At 36.6% G+C, this 13,323-nt stretch overlaps 4 protein-coding genes across 5 annotated transcripts; 1 reads left to right on the top strand and 3 right to left on the bottom strand.

Annotated features, from left to right (window-relative positions):
- Positions 1–379: 379 nt before the first annotated feature.
- Positions 380–3,342, bottom strand: LOC125577209 (NEDD8-activating enzyme E1 regulatory subunit AXR1-like). Of its 2 annotated transcripts, XM_048738343.1 has the most exons (14): positions 3,091–3,334; positions 2,964–3,005; positions 2,842–2,865; positions 2,537–2,647; positions 2,344–2,423; positions 2,115–2,265; positions 1,954–2,047; positions 1,794–1,882; positions 1,649–1,722; positions 1,406–1,568; positions 1,189–1,274; positions 1,009–1,092; positions 753–933; positions 380–643 (listed from the first exon to the last, which is right to left on the bottom strand). In XM_048738343.1, exons 1-14 carry the CDS (start codon positions 3,133–3,135, stop codon positions 560–562), a joined length of 1,308 nt encoding a protein of 435 aa, XP_048594300.1. In that variant the 5' UTR covers positions 3,136–3,334; the 3' UTR covers positions 380–559. The 2 variants fall into 2 exon arrangements, with proteins under 2 accessions (XP_048594300.1, XP_048594299.1); XM_048738342.1 differs by having other exon boundaries at positions 2,842–3,005; positions 3,091–3,342.
- A 3,086-nt stretch (positions 3,343–6,428) lies between these two features.
- Positions 6,429–7,715, top strand: LOC125577208 (sigma intracellular receptor 2-like). Its single transcript, XM_048738341.1, has 2 exons — positions 6,429–6,804; positions 7,359–7,715. The coding sequence occupies exons 1-2, from the start codon at positions 6,481–6,483 to the stop codon at positions 7,539–7,541; spliced, it is 507 nt and encodes a 168-aa protein (XP_048594298.1). The 5' UTR covers positions 6,429–6,480; the 3' UTR covers positions 7,542–7,715.
- Positions 7,716–8,158: 443 nt separating this feature from the next.
- LOC111214600 (peroxidase 1-like) lies at positions 8,159–10,345 on the bottom strand. Its single transcript, XM_048738340.1, has 4 exons — positions 10,028–10,345; positions 9,726–9,917; positions 9,462–9,621; positions 8,159–8,742 (listed from the first exon to the last, which is right to left on the bottom strand). The coding sequence occupies exons 1-4, from the start codon at positions 10,289–10,291 to the stop codon at positions 8,336–8,338; spliced, it is 1,023 nt and encodes a 340-aa protein (XP_048594297.1). The 5' UTR covers positions 10,292–10,345; the 3' UTR covers positions 8,159–8,335.
- Positions 10,346–11,396: 1,051 nt separating this feature from the next.
- LOC111214601 (peroxidase 1-like) lies at positions 11,397–12,876 on the bottom strand. The gene is made up of 4 exons (XM_022717579.2): positions 12,622–12,876; positions 12,316–12,501; positions 12,045–12,204; positions 11,397–11,947 (listed from the first exon to the last, which is right to left on the bottom strand). Exons 1-4 carry the CDS (start codon positions 12,865–12,867, stop codon positions 11,541–11,543), a joined length of 999 nt encoding a protein of 332 aa, XP_022573300.2. The 5' UTR covers positions 12,868–12,876; the 3' UTR covers positions 11,397–11,540.
- Between the last annotated feature and the right edge of the window lie 447 nt (positions 12,877–13,323).

Raw genomic sequence — 13,323 nt, 5'->3', positions numbered from 1 at the left:
TACTCACACGTGCTCAAAACCATACCTTCACCTTCAAGAGAGATCCCAAATGAAAAGAGTAAGAGGCTAGGAGCTCTGTTTCATGGAACATAGTAAGTAGTCTGATGAAGCTTCCAACGAAAGAAATACTAAACTCAAGGGAGAAGATGAGAATCATGTTTTACTGATAGTTGCCATGCAATTATCAGTTGGTCTCTATGAGGCAAGTACATCACTAAGCATGAGCTTATAAAACATACTAATTCATGGATATAAACGCTAAGTAAGTAGTAAACTGAAGTTTTCAACAATCACATAAACTGAAGTTTTCAACAATCACATACTTGGTTAATGCGGCTATAACACGGACCATCAATATACGATCATGCGACCATTGATATAAAAGCTAAAACACTCAGGGCACAATTTTGTCCCGGCTAAATCAATATCCTTGAACAGTTCGTGTCTCGATACACCCGCGAAAAGATTCTTTTAAAATTCAGTGAAAGATAATACAAAAATACATTATAAAGCTAATCTATTATCTGTTTCAAGACACCAATGTCTAAGGAGAGATCTTCTACAGTGTCAACAACTGAGACTTGTGATCAATGCCATTGAAGATGTAAGTCCCCAACATCGGCACAAACTGTTTTGTGACAAGCTGCAAACACATAGAGAGAGAGACACACACACAGCAACAAGTTTAATCATCTTTTAAAGCTAGTGAATTTAAATGGTTTAGTTCAGAGCAATAAGAAGGAGGTATGAACCTTGATGACTTCTTGAGATGCGATTCCTCCAACAAAGGCAGCAACCACATGAAGCTCTGAAGCACCAAAGCGACACATCTCATTGATAAGGTCATCAGGCAGTACTGAGCCGTTACAGCCCAAGTCGCCAAGAAGACTCAATGCAGTAGTTTTTAACCGAGAAATGTCCTCATCCATTCCTCTACCAAAAATAGATTTTGCATATTAATAGCCAAACAAGGACCCATTTTTTCAGAAGCTTATTTGAGTTTCTTACCCATCAAACTGGCCAGGAAACTTGTTATAGTTGGCAGTAAATCTGTCCACAGCTCTAAGAAGGACATAAAACCCCATCGCACCACTGCAACAATAAAACAATATTAGCAAAAAGATTTGGACTAAAATCAGAAACTATTTTGTGTTCATATGAAACAAGACACCCTGAAGACATTCGCACCTGTAATCCTCGTCCGCTAAACACTTTTGAATTTCGGTTACAGAAGGATTGCTGAACTCGTCCTCTACCTTACGATATCTGCATACCTACAAAGCACATTTTGCAGTTTATATATTAGTCAAAATACATGTTTATGATATTGCTTCAAAAGCAAAAGTTAACAAGCAATATGTAACCATTAACATATTATATTTGTTAGGAAGTTTAGTATTCTCACTTTAAGTTTTCTTGCATTCTTACAGAAGCTCTTGATTGTTGTTTTTGAGATGCTGCTTGGGTCTCGACCGATTTTCTTCAAAATGTTTTTAACTCGTTTCTCCATGACAAGAAAATCAGCCTCGGCTTTCGCTAGATAGATTTTCTGCAAATTGATATAGTGTCTGCAAAAAAGAAACAATTTAGCACTCTGGAAAACAGATTTGAGTTTGAAATTCAATGTCATGGAGGCAGTTTTACTAACTCTGTTGAAGAGGTCATATCAGGTATGGAGCCTTCAAGGGGTGCCTCTCCATCACCTTCGTTTGAGACAAACTCCTGCAAGGTGGAGATGGATGAGTACTTATGAACAAATCAAAATGAACATGAAAAATATGGGTTTAGCAAACCTTGAGAGCCGCTACCATCACCCAAAAATCTGAGGAGTTTGAACTCGGTTCAGCACAAGTATCATTGCAAATTTGTTGAATCTCTGAGCCTGGAACAGAGACCAGGTTTAGTTATCAACTATCATGACGAGTTACCACACCACACGAGATATCAACTTACTGATTCCTCGAGGAGCAAAAACTTTGAAAGCAGCTTCGATGGCTTCCTTGTAGTTATCCTCATCCATAGATATCATCTTCGACTTAACAAAATCCTAAGATTTTAAGGATAAAGATTAAATAAGAACAAGGAAGCAAGCTAGCTAAAGAAAAGAAGTAAACCTTAAACTCTTTTTTCTCTTCCCTGGTGGAGGGAAGATTGCCATTGTGGGATTTAGTCCATTCATCAGCCATCTTCACAAGAATGACAACGTAAGGTATGTGCTTATGCGCTACATGGTCTGATACATTCAGATCAATGGTCTCCACAAAACTGCAGAGTTCAATGAATAACCAGAAGGTTAAAGGATACCAAAACAAAATGATTAGCGAGGAATAGAGAGTAGAGTACCTATTGAGCTCAGGCCATGGATTATTCAAGCGAAGGTCATCAAGAAAATGATCAGGCTTTGAGTCAATTATAGTGTGCTCCTGACAAACAAGAAAATGAAAGACAACTTATAGCATATTCCAATTGGCAACACTCCAAAACAAGACAGTGATTCCTTAGTTTTCAGACAAAACTGGACCAAGAAAGATATTACCTTTATTGACACACGAACAAGCCCAGCAAGACCGTAAGAACGAACAAAAACCACCTTGACGTCTGCTTCTCTACAGATTCTATCAAGGTTCACCATTGAATCTTCCACCAGCTACATGGCAACACAAACAAGGACCAATAAAGCACTAGGGAAAGGTCTATAAGAGAATCTGAGAGCATCAAGGGGAAACAAAAACTATCAACTGGAAAAGACTCTGTCTTGTGAAGTACTTCAAATAAAAAAAAACACCCAACTTTACAAGTATCAACCTAATCATATATATATATATATATATATATATATACCTGAGTGGCTATAACGAGAGTGAACTGAGAGAAGAAAGAAGGGTTTGTCACAATCAACGTATCAGGACTCTCCTCAATAAACTTGGCTTTAACAGAATCGTTAAGCTCTTGAAGAAACGCACAAGTAGACTTAGCTTTTGACTGACCAACACTTCTCTCATCCACTTTCACATGCCCAAAAAGAATATACAAACTCAATTCCAACAGAAGCTAATAATAATAAGTGTGCAGGAATGAATGAATGAATACCCATGAAGTTGTTGCCAAGGTCACCAAGCTGGACTTTAGATCCATCAACGATGGTGATGCTCCCAACTCCACCAAGGACGAGATTCTTCAACGCCTCTGATCCAGTGGGGCCACAATTGAGCAAACAGATGCTCGCTTCTTCCAACGCACCTTGCCCTACCTCTCCCCATATCCTGAGTTGACGATCGTACTTGGTTTTAGACATTGTTAAGCTCTATAAGCCTACTCTCTCTAAGAGCCAAAGTGTTCTACTTTTCGGAAATAAATGTTCGGTTTAATTACCATTTTTTAACCCAGCGTCCTCCTCTGTATTATTTTTTAATCATCATTGAAATTTTTACTCAAACGGCCCATTAGCTTACTAGTTAATGCCCACTATCTAGTTAACCCGAATATGGGCCCATTATCCTTATGGACCCATTTTGTGTTGTGTTGTCAATAACTTTGGTAACACCAGTTTTAGTTAGCCCTGCACATTTGCGGTTTCGGTTCGGTTTTGGATATCCGTTTAATATATGAATCAAGTATATGTATACAACATATATCAGTTAACATGTTAATCTAAATGGTCTAGTGGTTAAATGTCAATCCAACCACAAGTTGAGTCATTAAACTGCTAGTTTTATAAGTATGTACTCTATTTTAATTCATATATATATATATATATAATATAAAAGAGAACATAAAAGATAACATGATCTGATGGTAATAATATTCTCATTCTTCGTATCTAATTTGGGTTTGAGTGGGGTTAATGACTTATATTAGAAAGCTGAAATTTGTTTTTCGGATATTCATATATTCACTTGGTTTTCGGTTCAGTTCTAATTTCGGTTCGGTTGTTCAGATATAGAAATATAGGAACCATTCGGATATTTGAAAATTTCGGTCCGGTTTTGGTTTTGGTTTTGATTAATTTGGTTCGGTTCGGTTCTGGTTCGGTTTTTCGGTTCCGGTTTTTTGTCAAGGGCTAGTTTTAGTCACTCAAACACCATTTTTACCTTGATAAATATATTATTACGCATTAAGGATTTATACGCTCGGATGCAACGAGACAATACTGGAGGCGACTTTTGATCATTATTTAGAATGTTGTAGTACTCATTTCCAGCTATCCTTCGTTGTCTAAGGTTTTTGTCACTCATTTGAGGTTTATGTCTTCCCCATTATTTGTATCAATTCAGACGTTTAAGAAAAGAGACAATATGACTTTTGAAATGGTAAAGTAATTTTTTTACCGTTGTGATTAATTTTTCTTCTTTTCTTATTTGACAAAAGCAAAATTCAGTTCACACTTGTCACTCACAAGTCACATGCATGATGGATTATTACCGAGTCCCAACAAATATGACCGTTACACCGTAAGAAAATTTAGTATTTTTGAAATGGTAAAGTAATGTTTTTACCGTTGTGATTAATTTTTCTTCTTTTCTTATTTGACAAAAGCAAAATTCAGTTGTCACTTGTCACTCACAAGTCGCATGCATGGTAGATTATTACCGAGTCCCAACAAATATGACCGTTACACCGTAAGAAAACTTATTACTTTTGTGACAAATTTCCTTTTTCCTTTTTTGTAGCATTAACTGCAAAAAAGTTAATTACGCAACGGATCTTTTTCCTTTTAGGTCAACACTTCTTCTATAAATACTCACTCTTACTTCACTCCACACTCATCAAAAAATACTCACTCTTACTTCACTCCACACTCATCAAAATTTCCCCCCTTGAATTTCTTTATAAAATTCATGTTTCTTCTCTAGCAAAGCTTTTTTTTTAGAAAAAAAATATTCTGTTATGGGAAATTTATATGTTGCATTACTTGCTTCATGGCACTTATTGTGTTCTTCTGGAGGATTTTCTGGCTGTGACAGAGATTATTACCAGAGTGGGGACCGCTGAAGGGCAAGCCAAATGACGAAGTCATCTCGATCATGGAAAGGTTTACGAGCACCGTCTCGAGCAAAGCTCTGTGGAATGTTTATTGAGAGGATCCTTTCCATTCATCTCCGAGCCTTATCCACAAGATTTGATATGAGGAAAGCATCTCGTTTCATGTCAAAGATGACGTTGGATCAGGTAAGTTTTTTTTTCTTTTTTTACTAAAACTGTTTTTCTTTCATTTTTTATTTATTTTAAATTTCAAAATTTAAAACTAATATATATAGATATGTTTTGCACAATCATGTCCATAAAAATTTTTGTGGTCCGTTAGAGATTTATATATGTTTAATATGTTATTCATATTGTAAATTTCACTCTTATACTAATTTCCATTTTGAAAAAAGGTTTAGGTGATAAATTTCAATATATTGAAAACAAACCAAACTATATCACCCGATCTATAGAATTTCTATGGTTGGTTAGTGGTTGGTATGTTTAACATGTTTTTTGTATTGTAAATTTAACACTTACACTAATTTTTATTTTGGAAAAAAGTCTAAGGTAAATTGCAATATGTAGAAGCAAACCAAACATTTATATCCTGTCCATAGAATTTTTTTTATGATCTGAGAAAAGTGCATATATATTTAATATATTTTTAATATTGTAAATTTAACACTAAAACTAATTTTCAAAAATTTCCTTGAGTATGCAAAGTGTTTTGATGTAGTTAAAGTTTTCAACAATACGTTTAATATGCTTTTTTCTTGTTTGACGAGGGAAGGGGAAGCCACAAATGACTGACGGAGCCATCTCGATCAGGGAGAGAGAGGTTTACGAGCACCAAGCTCCGAGGAGGTGATTCAAAAGTATCAATAAACTCAAAAGTAAGCCAAAATGGAGCTGGGAAGTTCACAAACAATGAGAGATTTCAAAAATGCATTTACGTACTTAGGGGGTTAGATAAAATTTTCATAACAATTTGTAATAGCTGAGTTTATATATTTCCCGAAATCAGAGGTTAATATTTCAGACTGAAAAGCTTCCAAGTATCAATTTTTATTTGCATTATAAGAAAACAAGAAAATGTTGCTGATTGACGCTTTACATGTTCAGCTAAAAAGTTCCAAGGAAAAAAAAGGCTTAAAGGTAAAAAACACTTTATGATTCTGCAGTCTATTATGTTAAAGTAAACCCACTTCTTATTAGTTTAAAAGTCAACGACTCTTATTGGAACTCTCAAACTCTCAGATTCAAACCAGAAAAACACTTGACTAAACCGGTTTTGTAGTTCGGTTAAGCTTAACCCAATAATCTCATCGTTATGTAAAAAAAACACTTGACTAAACCGGAAGTAAATAAACCGAACCGAAATTAAATCCCCGATTCGTTAGTTCGGTTAAGTAAAACCACACTTCTTATATAAGTTGAAGTCAACGACTCTTACTGGAACTCTCACACTCAGATTCAAACCAGAAAACTTTCAATCGGAGAAGTAAGAAGAAGATGGGAGCTTTCGGGAAGCTGATCGACGCGATCCTCTTCTTATACTTCGCTCTAATGGTGTTCATCGCGCCGCTCTTCGACGCGCAGACGGTGCTTCCCAAACAAATCTACCCGGCGATTCTCACCGATCTGAACCGCAACTACATCGCCGACTTCGGAGACTACTTGCTCGCGGAGGAGCCGCATTTCCTCGTGGGACTCATCTGGCACGAGCTCGTACTCCTGTGGCCGCTCTCCATCGCCAACGTCTACGCGATTCTCGCCGGAAAGTCGTGGTTCGGCACCACGTGCTTGCTCTACGGAGCTTCCGTCGTCACTTCCATGGTACAGTTAATTTTGTTTTAGCATTGATCTGTAAATTGAGAATGTTAAGTTTCAGAACTTTGTTTCGTTGACAATGAGGAACACTAGTGAGGATCTTTGACAATGCGTTGACCAAGGAGTGTTCTCTACTAGTCAGATCTGTAGAGTAGTGAGATCGGTTTAGACCGGACCGGACAAAACACTGCGTTTTAGTGTTTTTTTTTTTAAAACACAAAATTGCATTTTAGTTAAAAAGTTTTGAACTTTTGTTAATTTTCTCACCGTGAATGGTGAGTCTAGAATTAATCTTGAACTAAATAGTCTTTTCTTTTCTGAAAAAATAAAATAAACAAATAGTTTTTTTTTTTCTGCTATAATCTACATTTTTAGATCTAGTCTTTTCTTGTATATCAATGTCCTAACAGACTTAAATCAATAAAATTGTTTGGTCGGAAAAAAAAAAGAGATCCAGTCTGTGTTCTTGTGGACTTATGGTTTGACAACTGTGTATGTGTATTTGTGTGCCTGTTTGTATGTTAATTTTCTGATATATATATTCGATGTGGATCTTTTAGTCTGCAGTCCTGGGAGAGATGATAGGTTCGGGGAAGGCATCTGAGAAATTGCTAATGATGTATGTGCCTTTCATGGGTATTGGGATACTGGCTACTCTTCGTGGTTTAGTCTCTCGTTCAACCAAGAGCACTGGATCTGTTGACAAGAGATCCGCTGTTAAGCCAAGAAGGAAGCTGGCCTAGAAGAGGTGGTTTCTCGTTTGTGATGGTTCGTTCTAATTTTTCCTTTTTTCTTTTATGTAACTTTGGATAACTTTAGCTCTGAACTCTCTTTGTTTGTTCTCTCAGCAACAATGAAATGTTTCCTTGATTGAATTCAAATTCATTGCTTTTGAAAATCAAGTAGTCTTTCAAGTTCTGGAGATTGTATTTCAAACAACTCTTCAACTATTCATTCTAAAAATTGGCAAAAGGATGCAAGACAACGATATTAAACGAGATTTTACTTAGATGGAGGATTGTTTTAAAGTTGTTAACAGTTCAGGCAAATAGACAACTTAGCCGTGGGAACCAAGTCAACCAGAATCTGAAAATCAACATTTTCCCTCCATTAAATTGGTCAAGGCAGTCATGAGAAAAATCCATTTTTCCATTTTAAACCAAGGGCTCTTTCTTCTTATTATTATTATCTCTTCAACCATATAAATAAAAGGTTGAATCCACGTTTGTGTAATTTTTTGACATTGTTTGAGATACGTGTTTGCTCTGTTTTGATTCAGATTCAGTTTCTAATGAAAAATATATTTTAGTTATCCATTTTTTGGGTTAGCTTGTTTTTATTACTTAACAATGTGAAACTCAAAGACAAATAAACATTTTTATTCAAACAATACTCAGTAGATAACATTCGTGAAAGGAAAAAATACATTATTACACATTTTGTTAATTCACACAAAGATTTTCCGTGGAAAAAGGACTTGAATAAAAGAACATGATAAGCAGAAAACATTTTAGAACTTCAATCGTCAGGTCCAAAGTTAGTTAACGAAAGCACATCTCCTCCTGATCTCACCTTGCTTCCCGGTAAGAATCTCGACGAAACCAAGTTTGACCATTGAGTCAGAGAAATCTCTAGCGAAGGAAGCACCACGAGTCACGACCTGCGCCTGAATGTAGAGGTTGGTGTCAATGTCATCGAGAAGTGTTGCATCAGATGTGAACAAACCCTTCTTCTGAGCCACAATGTTGAAGTAGTGAGAGTCAAACTTCCTGGCACTGCCTGGGTCCATATCCACTGGGGTCCTGACATCAGTTGGCTTGCACCTCTTCTTCAATGTCCTAACGTAGCTAGGGTTCATCGCTGGGTCAAAGTCACCTTTGCCAGTGAAGTTATGGATACGGTTGTTGATGAGACCGCAGGAGGAGACACCAATGGTGTGAGCTCCTGTTCAATAAATTAAATCATGTTAGTCAGCTTGATATTTCAATTCAACATGTTTTAATTAAATTCTAAGAGGGAAAATCTCCAAAATAACACTTTTAAAGTTTACTAGTTGCTTTATCATCTCCACTTTGGTGAGAACATTGTTGCTACAGATGTTTGGTTTCGTTTTACCACTATAAAAGGATTGAAGAACAGAACTTAATGATCTAGACTGGTTGTGATAAATACAGAGAAGAAACGGAGATTGCAGGGAATGGAAACGCCAGACTCTACGTCGAAGAATATTAGGTTTGGAGAGGTAGGCTTCACACGGGTCATGATTAACTACTTTTAAAATCAAACGAAAGCCCATTTTCTCTTCGGTCTACAAAAACGGTAGTGACATGGCAGTCAAAAGCATTTTTATTGGTTGAATTTTTTAATCTGACGTGGATGTCTTTAGAGGGCTTGATATCTTACTTTTAGTATTGTAAGATTTAAAAACAGCACTGAATAATAAAAATTCTTAAAATAGCATTTTATACTAACTCTTAAATCTTAATTCCATCTCCATTTCCTAAATACTAAACTCTAATCGCTAAACCCAAATCTCATAATAAAATAGAAATTTTTTTTTAATCGGTGCTATTTTATATATACTTTTCTTTGTGTTATTTGTTGAAAATAGGTGTTTAATACTATTTTAGGGTATTTTCTTCAGATGTTTTGTATATAAATACCTGAGAGGACGACTAGGTCTTTACTGTTAAGACCCTTGTCCATGAAGTTCTTCTTTAGTGTCTTTACATCAGCAAAAGGAGATGGCAAATTAACCTCGGAAAGCTTCGAGATGCGTCCATCCCTCCTCCCCAATGGAACAGGCCACCATGGTCCTCCGATCTAAAAGAAAAGAAACCAAAATCAATGAGCAAAATAAGTTTAGTACGTAAACTAATGTTAATTGGTTTTGGAATGATAAAAATCATTAGAATGCAACATGTTACCACTGCAACAGCGTCTCTAGCGACCAAGGCAAGAATATCAGCGCAAGAGACAACACCACGACAACCCCAAGTCCTCTCGAGAGATGACTTGACAGCATCGACCACTTCGTAGCCTCTCACTGACAAGTTGGGGATAGCGTCTCTTTCCGCATCCTTGTTTGGTGATTTCAGAAGAATGGAACCATCACATCCCTAATGTGTACATGAGTACCCACACGTGAATTATGAAGGAGCGAACATTACTATATAAAGGACATGAGTCCTCACGTAAAACATAAACTCATGCAAAGTTATTAACGTACTCTGACAAAACAGTCGTGGAAATACATCCTTAGAAGCGCAGCAGCAAGAGTTGGCCTGCGAGAGACGTATTGAAATGTGACACGGCGGACAATGGATTCCAGTTGTGGACACGTGGAGCGGTAGTAGTCAAGGTCAAGATCACCCGTGGCCCGTGGGTTCCTATGTCCATTTTGGTTCCTAAGTGGGTTCCCATATGGCTTTGCAACCGAAACTCCAACAAGGGCAAGAAGAACAACAAGGGCAAGTAAGTTCTTGAGCGCCATTGTTGTTTCTCTTCTTTTGTTGAGTATTAAGCCAAGTTTAGGGATGAAGAAATATGAGAAAGTCTCAGGGTTTTTATAGATATTTGGAGGGCGTTTTGAAAAGTTCCTTTGCTAAATGTCAACATAGAATTAGATATTACCCATTTGCCAATATTAATCTGTCTCTTGATAGAGTTTGGTAAACATTGCAGGCCTCCACGATCTTTCTGATCTTGTTTGGTGCTTAAATATTCAATTCTCAGGAATATGTAAACTCAAAATTTTGAAATGATCATTAACTTTTCTGCCTTCTCTTTTGCTCTACGGAAAGTCTATGGACTTTTTAGATAGCGAACTCTGTTTGTCATTCCAAGTAAAATAGTATTCTCAAACCAATGCTCTGTTGTTAACCTCAAAATAATTATTATACTAATTGCAATTTGTAAGAAAATAAACATAACAATAAGCAGTTTGTCATGTGTGTTACACACGTTCTTGTTGGTCTCCTGCATCATCTTTATTTCTTCTCTTCTATCACTTTCTCAAACTCTATTGTCTTTCCTCCAGCTCCTCAACCTTTACTTTGTCAAAAATCTATCCACACTTAACAAATTGGAACTCCTCAATACTAAAAAAAGACTAGAACCTTGCGAAAATTAACCTGAAGGACTATATTCGAAATCTACATTCTTGTTTTTGATTAAAAAAAATTACGTAAAAGTTTAAATCTTTGAAAATCAAAGAGAAAATTAAAAACTCAAGCAGATCAATCATTTTAAAATCTGTTTGATGATAAATACATTCTAATTTAGCTAATATTTGTTTGGAAAAGGGGTGTTCTAAAAGAGATTAGAAATCATGGTTCAAACTCAAACAGGTTCAATTTATTTTAGAACGACCAAAACCAGTCATCATTTGCTATCTCCTCGAAAAGACATGTTTTTTTCATCATTTCATAAGTTTATAATTGATTCTGTTTTTTTTTGGCTTTATAGTCTTTATGCCGTTACTTGTCTGACAATAAAAGTGGTCTTAACTTAAGAGTGTAGGTTCTAATGAAAAGATATTTTAGTTATCCATTTTGGAATAGCTTGTCGCTACTACTTATTAATATGAAACTCAAAGAGAAACATTAAAAAGAAAACATTTCACTCAAACAATGAATTTTACTCAGTAGATAACATTCGTTACACATTATTGAAATTCAAATAAAAAGAACTTCTGTGGAAAAAAAGAGAAAACGCTTTAGAACTTCAATCATGGTCCAACATCAGTTAACGAAAGCGCATTTCCTCCTGATCTCCCCCTTCCTCCCAGTAAGAATTTGGATGAAACCAAGTTTGACCATTGAGTCAGAGAAATCTTTTGCGAAGGAAGCACCACGAGTCACAACCTGGGTCTGAATGTAGCTCTTGGTGACAAAGTCATTGAGAAGTGCTGAGTCAGATATGAACAAACCCTTCTTCTGAGCAACAATGTTGAAGTAGTGAGAGTCAAACCTCCTGGCACTGCCTGGGTCCATATCCACTGGTGTCCTGACATCAGTTGGCTTGCACCTTTTCTTCAATGTCCTAACGTAGCTAGGGTTCATCGCTGGGTCAAAGTCTCCTCTTCCCGTGAAGTTATGGATACGGCTGCTGATTAGACCGCAAGAAGATACACCAATGGTGTGAGCCCCTATTCAATAAATCATGATAGGAGTCAGCTTGATATCCTAAAACCCTCAAAAAAATTCAAAATTAAGGTTAATATAGTTTTGTATAGAAATAAATACCTGAGAGGACGACTAGGTCTTTACTGTTGAGACCCTTGACACGGAAGTTATTCTTCAGTGTCTTTACGTCGGCAAAAGGAGATGGTAAGTTAGCCTCGGAAAGTCTCGAGATGCGTCCGTCCCTACGCCCCAATGGAACAGGCCACCATGGTCCTCTGATCTAAAAACATAAACCAATCAATGAGCAAAATAAGTTTAGTACGTAGTACGTACATAAACTAATATTGTTAGTTAGTTTTTGCATGAGAAAATCATTAGTGCAAAATATTACCACTGCAACAGCGTCTCTAGCGACCAAGGCAAGAACATCAGCGCAAGAAACAACACCAGGACACTTCCTCTCGAGCACTGACTTGACAGCATCGACCACTTCCCAGCCTCTCAATGTCAAGTTGGGTGGAGCGTCTCTTTCCGCGTCATTGTTTGGTGATTTCAGAAGAACGGAGCCATCACATCCCTAAAATATACCGAAAAATAGTTATGAAGAAACACACATTACTATATATAGTAAAGGACATGAGCTTCTACTCACATATTACTAAAACTGACATCAACTCAAGTAATGTTATAAACTTACTCTGACAAAACAGTCATGAAAATGCATCCTCAAGAGCGCAGCAGCAAGAGTTGGCCTGCGAGAGACGTACTGGAATGTGACACGGCGGACAATGGATTCCACTTGTGGACACTTGAAGCGGTAGTAGTCGAGGTCAAGATCACCCTTCACACGTGGGTTTCCAAGTGGATTCCCATATGGCTTAGCAATGGAAACTCCAACAAAGGCAAGAAGAGCCACAAGGGCAAGTAAATTCTTTAGCGCCATTGTTGTCTCTCTCTTCTTTGTTGAGTATTAAGCCGAGTTTAAGGATGAAGAAAATGGAGAAAGTCTCAGGCTTTTTATAGATAAATGAAGGGGGTTTTGAAAAGTTCCATTGCCAAAGGTCAACATAGGAATTTGATATCATAATGCCCATTTGCAATTATTAATAGATTTCCTTTAAGAAAAAAATACTATGTTTCTTAGTAGAATTTGAAGAACAATGCACGCCTGCACGTCCTTTTTGATTCTTATCGGATGCTTAAATACTAAATTATCAGGAATATATAAACATAAATTGAAATGATCGTTAGTCACTTTTGCTCTATGGCAGGCTATTGACTTTTTAGAAAGCAAACTCATTTTCTTCATTCTTAGTAAAATAGTATTCTCAAACCTATTCTCAGTCTCTTACCTCAAAAATGGTTATTATATTAAACTGCAATCTGTAATAGAAAACAT

The sequence above is a fragment of the Brassica napus genome, chromosome A8 (assembly GCF_020379485.1).
Source record: "Brassica napus cultivar Da-Ae chromosome A8, Da-Ae, whole genome shotgun sequence".
Taxonomy (NCBI): Eukaryota; Viridiplantae; Streptophyta; class Magnoliopsida; order Brassicales; family Brassicaceae; genus Brassica; species Brassica napus.
Note: the sequence above shows the minus strand (reverse complement) of the source record. Positions and strands in the feature narration are given on the sequence as shown.